Source organism: Salmo salar, chromosome ssa01 (assembly GCF_905237065.1).
Source record: "Salmo salar chromosome ssa01, Ssal_v3.1, whole genome shotgun sequence".
Taxonomy (NCBI): Eukaryota; Metazoa; Chordata; class Actinopteri; order Salmoniformes; family Salmonidae; genus Salmo; species Salmo salar.
In genome coordinates, this window is record NC_059442.1 from 121030067 (window position 1) to 121048994 (window position 18928).

Consider the following 18928-nt stretch of genomic DNA (forward strand, 5'->3'; position numbering starts at 1 on the left):
AACTTAAAACTTTCCACCTTCTCCACTACTGTCCTGTCGATGTGGATATGGGGGTGCTCCCTCTGCTGTTTCCTGAAGTCTACGATCATCTCCTTTGTTTTGTTGACGTTGAGTGTGAGGTTATTTTCCTGACACCACACTCCGAGGGCCCTCACCTCCTCCCTGTAGGCTGTCTCGTCGTTGTTGGTAATCAGGCCAACCACTGTAGTGTCGTTTGCAAACTTGATGATTGAGTTGGAGGCGTGCATGGCCACGCAGTCATGGGTGAACAGGGAGTACAGGAGGGCTGAGAACGCACCCTTGTGGGGCCCCAGTGTTGAGGATCAACGGGGTGGAGATGTTGTTTCCCACTCTCACCACCTGGGGGGCAGCCCGTCAGAAAGTCCAGGACCCAGTTGTACAGGGCGGGGTCGAGACCCAGGGTCTCAAGCTTAATGACGAGTTTGGAGGGTACTATGGTGTTAAATGCTGAGCTGTAGTCGATGAACAGCATTCTTACATAGGTATTCCTTTTGTCCAGATGGGTTAGGGCAGTGTGCAGTGTGATTGCGTCGTCTGTGGACCTATTGGGGCGGTAAGCAAATTGGAGTGGGTCTAGGGTGTCAGGTAGGGTGGAGGTGATATGATCCTTGACTAGTCTCTCAAAGCACTTCATGATGACGGAAGTGAGTGCTACGGGGCGATAGTCGTTTAGCTCAGTTACCTTCGCATTCTTGGGAACAGGAACTATGGTGGCCCTCTTGAAGCATGTGGGAACAGCAGACTGGGATAGGGATTGATTGAATATGTCTGTAAACACACCAGCCAGCTTGTCCAGGCATGCTCTGAGGACACGGCTAGGAATGCCGTCCGGGCCGGCAGCCTTGTGAGGGTTAACACGTTTAAATGTTTTACTCACGTTGGCTGCGGTGAAGGAGAGCCCGCAGGTTTTGGTAGCGAGCCGTGTCGGTGGCACTGTATTGTCCTCAAAGTGAGCAAAGAAGTTGTTTAGTTTGTCTGGGAGCAAGACATCGGGGTCCGCGACGGGGCTGGTTTTCTTTTTGTAGTCCGTGATTGACTGTAGACCCTGCCACATACCTCTCGTGTCTGAGCCGTTGAATTGCGACTCTACTTTATCGCTATACTGACGCTTTGCTTGTTTGATTGCCCTGTGGAGGGACTAGCTACACTTTTTGTATTCGGTCATGTTTCTGGTCGCCTTGCCCTGATTAAAAGCAGTGGTTCACGCTTTCAGTTTTGCGTGAATGCTGCCATCAATCCACGGTTTATGGTTGAGGAAGGTTTTAATAGTCGCCGTGGGTACAACATCACCGATGCACTTGCTAATAAACTCGCTCACCGAATCAGCTTATACATCAATGTCATTGTTTGATGCTATCAAGAACATATCCCAGTCCACGTGATCGAAGCAATCTTGAAGCGTGGAATCAGATTGGTCGGACCAGCGTTGAACAGACCTGAGCACGGGCCTTTCCTGTTTAAGTTTCTGTCTATAGGCTGGGAGCAACAAAATGGAGTCGTGGTCAGATTTGCCGAAAGGAGGGCGAGGGGGGGGCTTTATATGCGTTGCGGAAGTTAGAGTAACAATGATCCAGAATTTTGCCAGCCCGGGTCGCGCATTCGATATGCTGATAGAATTTAGGGAACCGTTTTCAGATTAGCCTGGTTAAAATCCCCAGCTACAATAAATGCAGCCTCAGGATATGTGGTTTCCAGTTTACATAGAGTCAAATGAAGTTCTTTCAGGGCCGTCGAGGTGTCTGTTTGGGGGGGGGGGGATATAAACGGCTGTGATTATAATCGAAGAGAATTCTCTTGGTAGATAATGCGGTCGGCATTTGATTGTAAGGAATTCTAGGTCAGGTGAACAAAAGGACTTGAGTTCCTGTATGTTGTTATGATCACACCACGACTCATTAATCATAAGTCATACATCCCCGCCCTTCTTCTTACCAGAGAGATTATTGTTTCTGTCGGTGCGATGCGTGAAGAAACCAGGTGGCTGTACAGACTCTGATAACGTATCCCGAGTGAGCCATGTTTCTGTGAAACAGAGAATGTTACAATCTCTGATGTCTCTCTGGAGGGCAACCCTTTCTCGGATTTCGTCTACCTTGTTGTCAAAAGACTGGACATTGGCGAGTAGTATACTCTGGAGCGGTGGGCAATGGCCCGTCTACGGAGCCTGACCAGAAGACCGCTCCGTCTGCGACGCTGTTGTTTTGGGTCGCCTGCTGGGGTCCGATCCATTGTCCTGGGTGGTGGACCAAACAGAGGATCCGCTTCGGGAAAGTCGTATTCCTGGTCGTAATGTTGGTAAGTTGACATTGCTCTTATATCCAATAGTTCCTCCTGGCTGTATGTAACACTTCAGATTTCCTGGGGTAACAGTGTAAGAAATAATACATAAAAAATGCTCAAACTCGGACACATGCTCAAACTTGCACACTTTTGATAGACTTAAAAAAGGGGTAGTTGCTACATCCATTTTTGGACTTATAAATTATGTATATTAATGTAATGATAAAATTGAATCGTGTTATTATATGTAGTAGAAAGCGATGGGTTAGAATAAGCCTACATAACCAACCCATAAAGTAAAATTAAACATCCATGTATGGCCAGCTATGTAAACTTCAACACTGATTTATCCTGCAATAGATGTTGTTCAATTGTTAACATACAATTACCAACATACATCCCTCTTAAGGGGAAAGTAATCTAAAAGTAACTGAATGTAATCAGATGAAGTTACTGAGTTTGGGTAATCCAAAAGTTACGTTACTGATTACAAGTTTGGACATGTAACTAGTAACGGATTACATTTAGAAAGTAACCTACCCAACCCTGCTCACACCCACACCCTCACCTCAAATGGTTAGGTGATGTCAACCTGTCCTATTGTGATTATGTACACATAAAATATCATCGTATATGATGCTCCTCGCCCCTATTGGCCACCCTTCCCCCAAAAACGACAGTTGGGCTATAATGCGGAATCGAATTCCAGTGGACAAATCATGACAAAAGATCATGTTGTTGAATGCTTGGGCAGAGGCTAAGTGCAGGCAATGGCAAATCTTTTCTAATATTCCTTTCTGGTAGAGAAGCATAACACGTCTATGTCTGTCTGTGATGAGGAGCGGGCTGCCATAGTGAGCTAGGTTATAGGCCTACATCATGGGCTGGATGGAAGCAGTCTACAGTCTTCACAACTGGAAAATAATTGTTTATTTGCCTCATAAAAAATTGCCTATGCCTAGGCTATATACTTTCATTATTTGTATTTTTTAAAAAGCTGGAATATTTGGGAAATACGCTACTGTTCATAACTTTAACTTGTCTTAAAGCTTTTATGATAGGCTTTGTAGGACAATTTGGCCATTTGCTTCTCAACCTCGCATTGAGGGATTTTCCTGACCCGCATGGACAATTTATTTCTTAACTTAAACTTGACTTAGCTTGTCGTTGCATATTTCTGTAGGTTTTTGATATTGCTTGTTCAATCCTTATTAGTCCTCTAGCTACCTCACGTTTTTAGACTATTCAAATAACTTTTTGAGATGGAAAAATTGGTTTAGGCAGAGAGGATAAACAAGATTTTCTGACTAGACATTTTGTGCTGCTTTGGTGGAATTCTCTGCTCCATCTGGTCTACATTCCTCTCTTGCGTTCTGTAGGCTATAAATCACATTTATTGAAATAGGGTATAGCAAATAGCAATATGCAAATTACTTGGAATGTCCCTTGGGTCCCTGCTGAGCACTGCGATACTTTTTTTTACTGCGCAGCGCCAGTCAAGTTCCATTAGGCTAAACCATCATCTGTTACATCTCGATGTCGTAACCATGGACAATGGCTGTCAATCATCGTCGATAGACGATGCTATTGTAATATCGCCCAACCCTAACCCATGCTTACACAAGCCAGGAAGGCACAACGCAGCAGGCACAGTGTGATGTCACATTAGCAGTGGACTGATATGCAAACCTTTTAAAATGTTTCATTGCAAACTCAGGCATTGCTCTCTGCTTGCTCAGCCAGGCACAATCAGGTTCTTACCCTCATGGCATGCCACGAGAGAGAGAGTTAGATAGACACCGAGAGAGAGATGGAGAGAAAATTCCCCCGATCCTATAAGAGGGCAAAGTGAGCCAATCACATTACACAAATCTATGCAATTCTCTCACATCTGCTTAGGGGGAAAGGGGCTAGTGGTCCACTTGATCAGCCTTTCTGAAGGGGTTGTGGGTTGTTCTTGGAATTTCTTTCCTGACATAACCTGACCAGGAAAAACTAGCCCTATGAGGTATGGTATGATGTTATGAGGTCAGGGGGTCATGCAGATGAGGTTAGATGTTTCACCTCCCCTACTGCCTGCTGCTGATCCCTGGGCTCTCATCAACATGAATGCTCTCAGAGAATAACCTGGGTGACAAAAACACACACGCAAGGGCTAAACAGACAATACACACACAGGAAAGCTAAACAAAGAATACAAACGCACACACAGAGCACATTGTGGTATTCATGGGATGCACCTACAGTACCAGTCAAAAGTTTGGACACCTACTCATATGTAGAATAATAGTCAAGACATCAAAACTCTGAAACACATATGGAATAATGTAGTAACCAAAAAAGTGTTAAAGAAAATCGAAATATATTGTAACGTACTTCAATTTTTTTTTACCACTCTTATGTAGACATAGCTCCACCCACATCCGTTCCATGCATCAAATGGGGTTGGAGTTGAGGGAAAAAAGTGTTACCAATGTAATACCCTTGTTAAAACCAAGTATAGAGTTTATTTGTTTTAATTAATTGGTATTAGATTTAAAAGGTGATCAAATTGCTCCTGAACTGTAATGTCGTTAATGCATTTATTTTGAAGAAATACTTATTTAAATGTACAAGTGAATAGGTTGGTTTACTTTTAAGTTTAAGTTTTGACCAATAAGGTAGCTTGTTAAGATGTGGCCAATGGGAGAGTTGACCAGGTTAACAGGAGGCCTGTGAAAAAGAGACGTTGGAAAAAGAGGGCGAGACGTTGAAAAAAGGATGGAGAGATATTATCAGTGTTGGTGAAGAAAAAGACAATGGTGAAGAAGAAGACGATAAAAGTATAACAAAACCCAAATTTACAGAGTTTTGAAGGGAAATACTGATTTTATTTTTTAAGAGAGTATTATTATTATTTTGTTAAGATTTAGTAGAGTCTGAAGCTACCGTCTCATCGTGGAGGTATTTGACAGCTCAAGTTTAGCCTAGCATTGTGCGAGACCTGGAGAGAATTTCTTGTGGAAGATTAACGAGTTTGTTTTTATGGGATATCTGTTGCTGCTAAAGAGTACTGTCTGCATTGATAGCTGTGCTTTCTGTGGATCTTGTGAGGACACCTGCACAGAACTGCTATACTTCGCTGAGGAAATATCTACGAGTAGTGAGTAACCACAATGGTGGGGTGCTTCGGAACTTTGGGTGTCGTCATTTTTTTGAGGCCCAACGCGCGTCAACGGGTTTAAGCAATCTTGCCAGTAATTTGGACATGGGTTGTGAAAAAACATTGGGGTTTATAATTTTCATTTATTTTGATGTGGTACATTGAAAATGTGATAACATCCATCTTGAACCTTATGTCTGTTGCATTGATGGAGTCATTTACTGTTTCAGTTTCATTTTAATGCATGGGAAAGCGTATCCTTATATAATAACAAAAATCTATAATCATTCTATCTGAAGTTAATCCACTAGTTGTCATCACCCTAGATAGTTTATAATAGCGATTCTTATTGGAGATGTCCTTCTCACCTAACATCCCATGCTGTTCAGATATTCTAAGGTAATATCGTGAGAGTCAAGTTCGAGCCTGGTGAGAGGGTTACACCAAATATAACAATGTGCATTTCATAAATATTCTAATAAAATGTGTACATAAAACATATCAAACACGTCTAAAACTACAATGGGTTGATGTCCTCATTGTGGTTTTACAGAATGCTGTGGAATGCTGTGGTAGCCATGCTTGTTAAGTGCGCATTGAATTCTAAATAAATCACAGACAGTGTCACCAGCAAAGCACCCCCACATCATCACATCTCATCTTCCATGCTTCACGGTGGGAACCACACACGCGGGGATCATCCGTTCACCTACTCTGCATCTCACAAAGACACGGCGGTTGGAACCAAAAATCTCAAATTTGGACTCATCATACCAAAAGGACAGATTTCCACCGGCCCATGCAAGTCTCCTCTAATTATTGGTGTCCTTTAGTAGTGGTTTCTTTGCAGTAATTTGACCATGAAGGCCTGATTCCCACAGTCTCCTCTGAACAGTTGAATGTTGAGATGTGTCTGTTACTTAAACTCTGTGAAGCATTTATTTGGGTTGCAATTTCTGAGGCTGGTAACTAATGAACTTATCCTCTGCAGCAGTGGTAACTCTGGGTCTTCCTTTCCTGTGGCGGTTCTCATGAGAGCCAGTTTCATCATAGCACTGGATGTTTTTGCGACTGCACTTGAAGAAACTTTCAAAGTTCTTGACATTTTCCGGGTTGACTGACCTTCATGTCTTTAAGTAATGATGGACTGTTGTTTCTCAATGCTTATTTGAGCTGTTCTGACATAATATGGACTTAATAGGGCTATCAAATAGGGCTATCTTCTGTATACCACCCCATACACAACGGATTGGCTCAAACGCATTAAGGAAAGAAATTCCACTAATTAACTTTTAAGAAGGCACATCTGTTAATAGAACTGTATTCCAGGTGACTACCTCATGAAGCTGGTTGAGAGAATGCCAAGAGCGTGCAAAGCTGTCATCAAGGCAAAGTGGCTACTTTGAAGAAACTCAAATTTGATTTGTTTAACACCTTTTTGCTTACTACATGATTCCATGTGTGTTATTTCATAGTTTTGATGTCTTCACTATTCTACAATGATTTTATAGTAAAAATAAAGAAAAACCCTGGAATTAATAGGCCATTGTTATGAATGTTCAAGACGTTCTCAGCAATAGTGACTCCCGAAAGTCAAGTGGTGCCCAATCATTCAACAGGGGCTAATGATTGTTTAGTGTCTAAATTACAGTATAGTGGCTTGGAAATACGATGACATTGCTAAAGTATGCAAATAATTAGTACGAAACAACTTTGTCATCATTATGATGTAGTCAAATTTACTTTAGACTGAGGCAATGTTGCCATTAGCTAGCTAAAATCTGGTGCTCTCCCCGCAATCTTAGGTAGCATCTAAAGTCAATATGCCGACATCCCAATGACAAAGGCATTTCCTACTGGGCGATTCCACAACAGGACATATTTCGGGCATCTCAGTTCTGGCAATTTTCACTTAGAAACTTAATTGGGAGAAAGGACTTTTGACATGACCACACCAATAGCAGACTACTGTTAGAATCATACAGCTACAGTGCCTTCAGAAAGTACTGACACCTCTTGACATTTTGTTGTGTTACAAAGTGGAATTAAAATGGATGTCTTTTTTTTGTCAACGATCTACACAAAATACTCTGTCAAAGTGAAAGAATGTTTTTATTTTTTATTCATGGAAAATAACATCTTGATAAGATAAGTATTCAACCCCCTGAGACAATGCATGTTAGAATCACCGTTCGCAGCAATTACAGCTGTGAGTCTTTTCTATGTAAGTCTCTAAGAGCTTTCACACCTGGATTGTAAAATATTTGCCCATTATTCCTTAACATATTATTCAAGCTCTGTCAAGTTTATTGTTGACAAGCATTTTCAAGTTTATTTATTATTATTATTTTTTCACCTTTATTTAACCAGGTAGGCAAATTGAGAACAAGTTCTCATTTACAATTGCGACCTGGCCAAGATAAAGCAAAGCAGTTCGACACATAGAACAACACAGAGTTACACATGGAGTAAAACAAACATACAGTCAATAATACAGTAGAAAAATAAGTCTATATACAATATGAGCAAATGAGGTGAGATAAGGGAAAAAAGGCCATGGTGGCAAAGTAAATACAATATAGCAAGTAAAACACTGGAATGGTAGGTTTGTAGTGGAAGAAAGTGCAAAGTAGAAATAGAAAAAAATGGGGTGCAAAGGAGCAAAATAAATAAATAAATAAATAAATAAATACAGTAGGGGAAGAGATAGTAGTTTGGGCTAAATTTTAGATTGGCTATGTACAGGTGCAGTGATCTGTGAGCTGCTCTGACAGCTGGTGCTTAAAGCTAGTGAGGGAGATAAGTGTTTCCAGTTTCAGAGATTTTTGTAGTTCGTTCCAGTCATTGGCAGCAGAGAACTGGAAGGAGAGATGGCCAAAGGAGGAATTGGCTTTGGGGGTGACCAGAGAGATATACCTGCTGGAGCGCGTGCTACAGGTGGGTGCTGCTATGGTGACCAGTGAGAGGAGATAAGGGGGGACTTTATAGACTGCATCCAGTTTATTGAGTAGGGTATTGGAGGCTATTTTGTAAATGATATCGCAGAAGTCGAGGATCAGTAGGATGGTCAGTTTTACGAGGGTATGTTTGGCAGCATGAGTGAAGGATGCTATGTTGCCAAATAGGAAGCCATTCTAGATTTAACTTTGGATTGGAGATGTTTGATGTGAGTCTGGAAGGAGAGCTTACAGTCTAACCGGACACCTAGGTATTTGTAGTTGTCCACATATTCTAAGTCAGAACCGTCCAGAGTAGTGATGCTGGACGGGCGGGCAGGTGCAGGCAGCGATCGGTTGAAGAGCATGCATTTAGTTTTACTTGTATTTAAGAGCAGTTGGAGGCCACGGAAGGAGAGTTGTATGGCATTGAAGCTCATCTGGAGGGTTGTTAACACAGTGTCCAAAGAAGGGCCAGAAGTATACAGAATGGTGTCGTCTGCGTAGAGGTGGATCAGAGACTCACCAGCAGCAAGAGCGACATCATTGATGTATACAGAGAAAAGAGTTGGCCCAAGAATTGAACCCTGTGGCACCCCCATAGAGACTACCAGAGGCCCGGACAACAGGCCATCCGATTTGACACATTGAACTCTATCAGAGAAGTAGTTGGTGAACCAGGCGAGGCAATCATTTGCGAAACCAAGGCTATTGAGTCTGCCGATGAGGATGTGGTGATTGACAGAGTCGAAAGCCTTGGCCAGGACAATGAATACGGCAGCACAGTATTGTTTCTTATCGATGGCGGTTACGATATCGTTTAGGACCTTGAGTGTGGCTGAGGTGCACCCATGACCAGCTCTGAAACCAGATTGCATAGCGGAGAAGGTGTGGTGGGATTCGAAATGGTCGATAATCTGTTTGTTGACTTGGCTTTCGAAGACCTTAGAAAGGCAGGGTAGGATAGATATAGGTCTGTAGCAGTTTGGGTCAAGAGTGTCCCCTCCTTTGAAGAGGGGGATGACAGCAGCTGCTTTCCAATCTTTGGGAATCTCAGACGACACGAAAGAGAGGTTGAACAGGCTAGTAATAGGGGTTGCAATAATTTCGGCAGATAATATTAGAAAGAAAGGGTCCAGATTGTCTAGCCCGGCTGATTTGTAGGGGTCCAGATTTTGCAGCTCTTTCAGAACATCAGCTGACTGGATTTGGGAAAAGGAGAAATGGGGAAGGCTTGGGCGAGTAGCTGTGGGGGGTGCAGTGCTGTTGACCGGGGTAGGGTGGAAAGCATGGCCAGCCGTAGAAAAATGCTTATTGAAATTCTCAATTATAGTGGATTTATCGGAGGTGACAGAGTTTCCTATCCTCAGTGCAGTGGGGAGTTGGGAGGAGGTGTTCTTATTCTCCATGGACTTTACAGTGTCGCAGAACGTTTTTGAGTTTGTGTTGGAGGAAGCAAATTTCTGCTTGAAAAAGCTAGCCTTGGCTTTTCTAACTGCCTGTGTATATTGGTTTCTAACTTCGCTGAAAAGTTGCATATCACGGGGGCTGTTCGATGCTAATGCCGAACGCCACAGGATGTTTTTGTGTTGGTTAAGGGCAGTCAGGTCGTCTGGAGAGAACCAAGGGCTATATCTGTTCCTGGTTCTAAATTTCTTGAATGGGGCATGCTTATTTAAGATGGTGAGGAAGGCATTTCAAAAAAATAACCAGGCATTCTCTACTGACGGGATGAGGTCAATATCCTTCCAGGATACCCGGGCCAGGTCGATTAGAAAGGCTTGCTCGCTGAAATGTTTCAGGGAGCGTTTGACAGTAATGAGTGGAGGTCGTTTGACTCCTGACCCATTATGGATGCAGGCAATGAGGCAGTGATCGCTGAGATCTTGGTTGAAAACAGCAGAGATGTATTTAGAGTGCCAAAAAAACAAAAAAAAAGATATGCGGGGAAAAAAAATACTAATAATAATAATATATATACACTGCTCAAAAAATAAAGGGAACACTAAAATAACACATCCTAGATCTGAATGAATGAAATATTCTTATGAAATACTTTTTTCTTTACATAGTTGAATGTGCTGACAACAAAATCACACAAAAATAATCAATGGAAATCCAATTTATCAACCCATGGAGGTCTGGATTTGGAGTCACACTCAAAATTAAAGTGGAAAACCACACTACAGGCTGATCCAACTTTGATGTAATGTCCTTAAAACAAGTCAAAATGAGGCTCAGTAGTGTGTGTGGCCTCCACGTGCCTGTATGACCTCCCTACAACACCTGGGCATGCTCCTGATGAGGTGGCGGATGGTCTCCTGAGGGATCTCCTCCCAGACCTGGACTAAAGCATCTGCCAACTCCTGGACAGTCTGTGGTGCAACGTGGCGTTGGTGGATGGAGCGAGACATGATGTCCCAGATGTGCTCAATTGGATTCAGGTTTGGGGAACGGGCGGGCCAGTCCATAGCATCAATGCCTTCCTCTTGCAGGAACTGCTGACACACTCCAGCCACATGAGGTCTAGCATTGTCTTGCATTAGGAGGAACCTAGGGCCAACCGCACCAGCATATGGTCTCACAAGGGGTCTGAGGATCTCATCTCGGTAACTAATGGCAGTCAGGCTACCTCTGGCGAGCACATGGAGGGCAGCCCCCCAAAGAAATGCCACCCCACACCATGACTGACCCACCGCCAAACCGGTCATGCTGGAGGATGTTGCAGGCAGCAGAACGTTCTCCACGGCGTCTCCAGACTGTCACATGTGCTCAGTGTGAACCTGCTTTCATCTGAAGAGCACAGGGCACCAGTGGCGAATTTGCCAATCTTGGTGTTCTCTGGCAAATGCCAAACGTCCTGCACGGTGTTGGGCTGTAAGCACAACCCCCACCTGTGGACGTCGGGCCCTCATACCACCCTCATGGAGTCTGTTTCTGACCGTTTGAGCAGACACATGCACATTTGTGGCCTGCTGGAGGTCATTTTGCAGGGCTCTGGCTGTGCTTCTCCTGCTCCTCCTTGCACAAAGGCGGAGGTAGCGGTCCTGCTGCTGGGTTGTTGCCCTCCTACGGCCTCCTCCACGTCTCCTGATGTACTGGCCTGTCTCCTGGTAGCGCCTCCATGCTCTGGACACTACGCTGACAGACACAGCAAATCTTCTTGCCACAGCTCGCATTGATGTGCCATCCTGGATGAGCTGCACTACCTGAGCCACTTGTGTGGGTTGTAGACTCCGTCTCATGCTACCACTAGAGTGAAAGCACCGCCAGCATTCAAAAGTGACCAAAACATCAGCCAGGAAGCATAGGAACTGAGAAGTGGTCTGTGGTTACCACCTGCAGAACCACTCCTTTATTGGGGTGTCTTGCTAATTGCCTATAATTTCCACCTGTTGTCTATTCCATTTGCACAACAGCATGTGAAATGTATTGTCAATCAGTGTTGCTTCCTAAGTGGACAGTTTGATTTCACAGAAGTGTGATTGACTTGGAGTTACATTGTGTTGTTTAAGTGTTCCCTTTATTTTTTTGAGCAGTGTACACACACACACACACACACACACACACACACGGGACACGACAAGAGGAGGACAAAGGACATCTGACTGCTATGCCATCTTGGAATTAGTTTTCCAAGCCCTACATTTTCAAGCTGATTTAAGTCAAAACTGTAACTAGGCCACTCCGGAACATTCAATGTCGTCTTGGAAAGCAACTCCAGTGTATATTTGGCCTTGTGTTTTAGGTAATTGTCATGCTGAAAGGTGAATTTGTCTCCCCAGTGTCTGATGGAAAGCAGACTGAACCTAGTTTCCTCTAGGATTTTGCCTGTGCTTAGCTCTATTTTGCTTAGCTCTAAAAAAACTCCCTAGTCCTTGCCGATAACAAGCATACCCATAACATGATGCAGCCACCACCATGCTGACAATATATAGAGTGGTATTCAGTAATGTGTTGTACTAGATTTGCCCTAACATAACGCTTTGTATTCAGGACAAAAAGTGAATGACTTTGCCACATTTTTTTGCAGTATTACTTCAGTGCCTTATTAAAAACAGGTACATGTTTTGGAATATTTTTATTTTGTGCATGTTTTGGAATATTTGTTTTCTGTACAGGCTTACTTCTTTTCATTCTGTAATTTATGTTAGTATTGTGGAGTAACTACAATGATCCATCCTCAATTATCTCCTATCACAGCCATTAAACTCTGGTGAAATCCCTGAGCGGTTTTCTTCCTCTCCGGCAACTGCGTTAGGAAGGGTATCTTTGTAGAGTAATTAATAACTGCACCAAGCTGATTGTTTTTTACCTTTCAGACATTGAATATCCCTATTTACCAATAGTTGTTCTTCTTTGCGAACCATTGGAAAACGTCCTTGGTCTTTGTGCTTGAAATTCACTGCTCGATTGAGGGAACTTACAGATATTTGTATGTATTGTAGAGATGTGGTAATAATTTAAAAATCATGTTAAACACTATTACTGCATTATTATGTGAATGGGTAAGCACATCTTTAATCCTGAAAGTACAGTGCATACAGAAAGTATTCAGACCCCTTGACTTTGTCCACATTTTGTTACGTTACAGCCTTAATCTAAAATTGATTAAATAGTTTCCCCCCCTCATCAATCTACACACAATACCCCATAATGACAAAGGAAAACGTTTTTTTTCCCCCTTCACATCTGTTAAAAATAAAAAACGGAAATATCACATATACATAAGTATTCAGACCCTTTACTCAGTACTTGGTTGAAGCACCTTTGGCAGCGATTAAAGCCTTGATTCTTAGGTATGACGCTACAAGCTTGGCACACCAGTATTCAGGGAGTTTCTTCCATTCTTCTCTGCAGATCCTCTCGAGCGCTGTCAGGTTGGATGGGGAGTATCGCTGCACAGCTATTTTCAGGTCTCTCCATTTCGCTTCACCCGCAATAACATCTGCAAAAAATGTGTATGTGACAAATAAAATTTGATTTGAGATGTTTGATCGGGTTCAAGTCTGGGCAACTCAAGGACATTCAAAGACTTGTCCCGAAGCCACTCCTACGTTGTCTTGGCTGTGTGCTTACGGTCGTTGTCCTGCTGGAAGGTGAACCTTCGCCCCAGTCTGAGGTTTTCATCAAGGATCTCTCTGTACTTTAGGTGCCTTTTGGCAAACTTCAAGCGGGCTGTCATGTGCCTGTGACTGAGGAGTGGCTTCCATCTGGCTACTTAACCATAAAGGCTGATTGGTGGAGTGCTGCAGAGATGGTTGTCCTTCTGGAAGGTTCTCCCATTTCCACAGAAGAACTCTGGAGCTCTGTCAGAGTGACCATCCGGTTCTTGGTCACCTCCCTGACCAAGGCCCTTCTCCCCTGATTGCTCGGTTTGGCCAGGCAGCCAGCTCTAGGAAGAGTCTTGGTGGTTCTAAACTTCTTCCATTTAAGAATGATTGAAGCCACTGTGTTCTTTGGGATCGTCAATGCTGCAGACATTTTTTTTGGTACCTACCCTTCCCCAGATCTGTGCCTCGACACAATCCTGTCTCGGCGCTCTATGGACAGTTCCTTCGACCTCATGGCTTGGATTTTGCTCTGACATGCATTGTGAACTGTGGGACCTTCTATAGACCTTCCAAATCATGTCCAATCCATAGAATTTACCACAGGTGGACTCCAATCAAGTTGTAGAAACATCAAGGATGATCAATGGAAACAGGATGCACCTGAGCTCAATTTCGAGTCTCATAGCAAAGGGTCTGAATACTTACGTAAATAAGGTATCTGTTTTTGCAAACATTTCTAAAAACCTGTTTTCGCTTTGCCATTATGGGGTGTTTTGTGTAGGTTGAGTAGTATTTTTTAGAATAAGGTAACAAAATGTGGAAAAACTGAAGGGATCTGAATACTTTCCAAATGCATTGTATTTAGGCTTGCCATAACACGGTTGAACTTATTGACTGAAGACATTTTAGCTTTTAATTTTTACTTAATTTGTAAACATTTCTAAAAACATAATTCCACTTCGACATTATGGGGTATTGTATGTAGATCAGTGACAAAATCTCAATTTAATACATTTTCAATTCAGGCTGTAACATAAAATTTGGAAAAAGTCAATGTGTGTAAATACTTCTGAAGGCACGGTATATCAAGAGGACAGACTGATTAATTAACATAGGCCTGCTAATCTTTAACAGTCTAACATAACTTTCTGTGAAGGAAGGTATTAGCACAACAGCTGTCTCTGCCATGCCCATTTCCATGCTCGCAGTGAAGCACACTGAACTACCGCAGCAAGTTTCCTTTTGCTCGTCAATGCGCTCTCGCCTTTTCCTGGCTACCCAGACTCCTTGATCCGGCCAAATGCTACGCCACGTTATGGGTATGCTTGTAATCGTTAAGGACTGGGGAGTTTTTCAGGATAAAAAGAAATGGAATGGAGCTAAGCACAGGCAAAATCCAAGAGGAAATCCTGGTTCGGTCTGCTTACCACCAGACACTGGGAGATGAATTCACCTTTCAGCAGGACAATAACCTAAAACACAAGAACAAATCTACACTGGGCTTGCTTACCAAGAAGACACTGAATGTTCCCGAGTGGCCGAGGAACAGTTTGGACTTAAATCTACTTGAAAATCTATGTTAAGACCTGCAAATGGTCATCTGGCAATGATCAACAACCGATTTGACAGATAATAAATATTGGGCTAATGTTTTACAATCCAGGTGTGGAAAGCTCTTAGAGACTTACCCAGAAAGACTCACAGCTGTACTCGCTGCCAAAGGTGCTTCTACAAAGTATTGTCTCAGGGGTGTGAATACTTGTGTAAATGACATATTTCTGTATTTCATTTTCAATGAATATACCCCCAAAAAAATCTAAAAACATATTTTCATTTTGTCATTATGGGGTATTGTGTGTAGATAGATTAAATATACTTTTTTCACCCATTTTGAATTCAGGCTGTAACAACAAAATGTGGAATAAGTCAAGGGGTTTGAATACTTTTTGAAATCACTGTACATGCCTCCAGATGTCTGTATCATGTATGTTTCATGGATCATAGGGACAGGAGGCATGTACAGTGCCTTCAGAAAGTGTTCACACCCCTTTACTTTTCCACATTTTGGTGTGGTACAGCTGTCTGCACCACCCTCTGTAGCGCTTTGCGGTCAAAGGCGGTGCATTTGCCATACCAAGCAGTAATGCAGCCAGTCAAGATGCTCTCGATGATGCAGCTGTACAACTTTCTGAGGACCCGAGGGCCCATGCCAAATATTTCCAGCCTCCTGAGGGGGAAGAGGTGCTGAGATGCTCCTAATATTTTCGAGCTGTCTTGGCGTGACATTGCCCTACTAATTATTTGTCAGCTTTTGTATGGCATTGTGTTTCCAAGCCACTATAATGTGAAATCTTCATCAGCGCCAATTGAAAACGCATTGAGTAGAACGTTCAGTCAGGTAACAGTCTTCAAGAGATTGTCAATAACAATGGGGTGACGCTACGTGCAACCCATGAATAGGGTGAGACAGGGTTAGTTAGAGACTAGAGGGAGGATGAGATTAGTTAGGGGGAGGTTCAAATCTGTAAATGGGAGATAGGGTTGGTTTGGGTTATAGTGTTTTAGTGTAGGCCTACGTGTGGAGGATCCCTTGGAGAAGCCGGTGTCGGAGCAGGACTCTCCACGATGCAGGGACTTAGGCCGGGTCTTCCTGGCTTTACATCTGGGCCTAACCAAACCCTGCTCCTCTATCAGCTCCAGCTGCTTCCTCCTCAGGTACTCCTGCTTGATCAGCTCCCTCCGCACCTTCTCCTCCTCCTTCCTCACCCGGTCCTCTTCTGCCTTACGCCTGGGGGGAAAGAGACACACACACTTGCTTTATCCCTGCACACTGACACAACATACACACATGCCATGATGGAATATGTTCTGTGTCAGGGCCTGAAACCATCTTTGGCCTACCAGCCACTGATGTGTTTGTATAATAGATACTAGAGAGCTCTTCTCAATGGCTGCTTCTGTGACAGCATGGGAAGCGCCATTGAGGGCGTTCACCATTATGTAGTGGTCAAGTGGGTGGGACTTGCTATGGGTTAAGGAAGTATCACGTAATTCCATTCAGGTCAGCAGTAGGGGTCAGCCAATAATTATATTCCTAAGTAAACATTCCTTAATTGTAGGTGGCAGTAATTCACCAACCTTGGCTTTATACCTGTTCAGACCATACACACTCATTACAGTAGGTGGTGGTACTACACACTTTTTCAATTTATTTACAAAATATTTCGGAAATAAACTACTTGCTCTCCCCATGCTCTCAAAGAGGTGGCCATTGGGAACAGCTCACTAGTACATCTCTATGGTTTGTACCTTGCTTCGTCTCGTTTCTGTTCGCTCTCAGCCTCCGTCTGCAGTTTGCGGAGCCGTGCCTCCTCCATCTTCCGCTGCTGTTTGAGGAGAAAGTGAGTGCGACGCTTTGCCCTCTCATCCTCTGCCATCTTCTCATCGTCCTTTGGGGGGGGGGGGACCAAATTGATTTACTACTAGAACAACATCCATTTCATTGCTAAGGCACATGACAAAATCTGCACTGATCTGAAAACTCCGAATCGGTTAAAGCAATATGGTGGATGATGCCTCTTTGGGAATTTCAGTTCCCCTGTCCGGTGCTTTCATCAATTAAATTCAACACAAATTAGCCGGGTTAATTGCATGATTTTCAGTAATTCATTTTGATTATTTTCAAATTTGCTATGGGTTAAAGGCCCAGTGTAGTGAACATGACTAGCCTGGGTTTTATATAAACAGTGTACAAAACATTAAGAACACCTTCCTAATTTATTGAGTTGGACCCAATGTTCCCTCTAATGTTTTTTCGGCACTGAGCAAATTTCAGGTCTGCTGAGGGCAAACTTGAACATTGTGAAAATTCTGTGCAACTACCGGCGCGCGTTTACTGTGAACACTGAGGCTGTACCTGCTTTAACTTACAATTCTAACAGTGGCCAAGTAGGCTACTGTGGGTATTTGATCATAATGTAGGTCTACCAGAGTGGCCTACCATCAAAAACAAAGGAGAAAATGCACCCCATAACATTTTAACCTCTTGGGGCTAGGTGGGACGCTAGCGTGCCACCCGTGGTGCACTCCATCAACAGCAGGTGCATTTCAAGAGCGGCAAATTTGAATCCAAATAAATGTCAAAATTCAAATTTTTCAAAAATACAACTATGTTACACCATTTGAAAGATAAACATCTCCTTAATCTAACCACGTTTTACGATTTCAAAAAGGTTTTACGGCGAAAGCATAAATTTAGAGTATGTTAGGACAGTACATTTACAAGAGTTGTGTGTAATGTTTTGTCAAGTCAAAGACAGGGTCACCAAAACCATAAAACCAGCTAAAATGATGCACTAACCTTTTACAATCTCCATCAGATGACACTCCTAGGACATTATGTTAGACAATGCATGCATTTTTAGTTCTATCAAGTTCATATTTATATACAAAAACAGCGTTTTACTATGGCATTGATGTTGAGGAAATCGTTTCCCTCCAATAACCGGCAGTCAAGTCAGCGTCAGAAATTAAATAATTAAAATTAGAAAACATTGGTAAAATATTATATTGTCATTTAAAGAATTATAGATTTACATCTCTTGAACGCAATCAACTTGCCAGATTTAAAAATAACCTTACTGGGAAATCACACTTTGCAATAATCTGAGCACTGCGCCCAGAAAAATACGCGTTGCGATACAGACTAGACGTCATGTTGGGGAGATCTAAAATCGAAAATACTATGTAAATAATCCATTACCTTTGATTCTCTTCATCAGATGTCACTTCCAGGTATCACAGGTCCATAACGAATGTAGTTTTGTTCAAAAAAGCTCATCATTTATGTCCAAAAATCTCCGTCTCGTTAGCACATGATGTAAGCCAGCCGGACTTCTCGTCATGAACGAGGGGAAAAAATATATTTCCGTTCGTTCAAACATGTCAAACGTTGTATAGCATAAATCATTAGGGCCTTTTTTAACCAGAACATGAATAATATTCAAGGTGGACGAATGCATACTCTTTTATAACATATTGGAACGAGGGTACCCAACATGAAGTAGCGCCAGGTGTCTAATGGGACATCACCGTTCCATGGCTCTTGTTCGGTCAGATCTCCCTCCAGAAGACTCAAAACACTTTGTAAAGGCTGGTGACATCTAGTGGAAGCAATAGGAAGTGCCAAAATATTCCTAAACCCCTGTGTTTTTCAATGGGATAGGTTTAAAGTCAATACAACACATCAGGTATCCACTTCCTGTCAGAAAATGTCTCAGGGTTTTGCCTGCCAAATGAGTTCTGTTATACTCACAGACACCATTCAAACAGTTTTGGAAACTTTAGAGTGTTTTCTATCCATATATAATAAGTATATGCATATTCTAGTTACTGGGTAGGATTAGTAACCAGATTAAATCGGGTACATTTTTTTATCCAGACGTGCAAATGCTGCCCCCTAGACCCAACAGGTTAACATGGAAATAGTCCTATCA

The 18928-nt window shown here is 42.7% G+C and overlaps 1 protein-coding gene across 1 annotated transcript in view; it reads right to left on the reverse strand.

The window, feature by feature from the left end:
* The window catches only part of LOC106560554 (calmodulin-regulated spectrin-associated protein 1-B), a 166854-nt gene that overhangs the window by 17508 nt on the left and 130418 nt on the right, over window positions 1-18928 (reverse strand). The window contains exons 13-14 of the mRNA XM_014123552.2: window positions 16743-16882; window positions 16010-16221 (exon numbers count right to left, since the gene is read on the reverse strand). Coding sequence (XP_013979027.1) covers window positions 16010-16221; window positions 16743-16882 — 352 coding nt within the window. The remainder of the gene's footprint in view (window positions 1-16009; window positions 16222-16742; window positions 16883-18928) is intronic.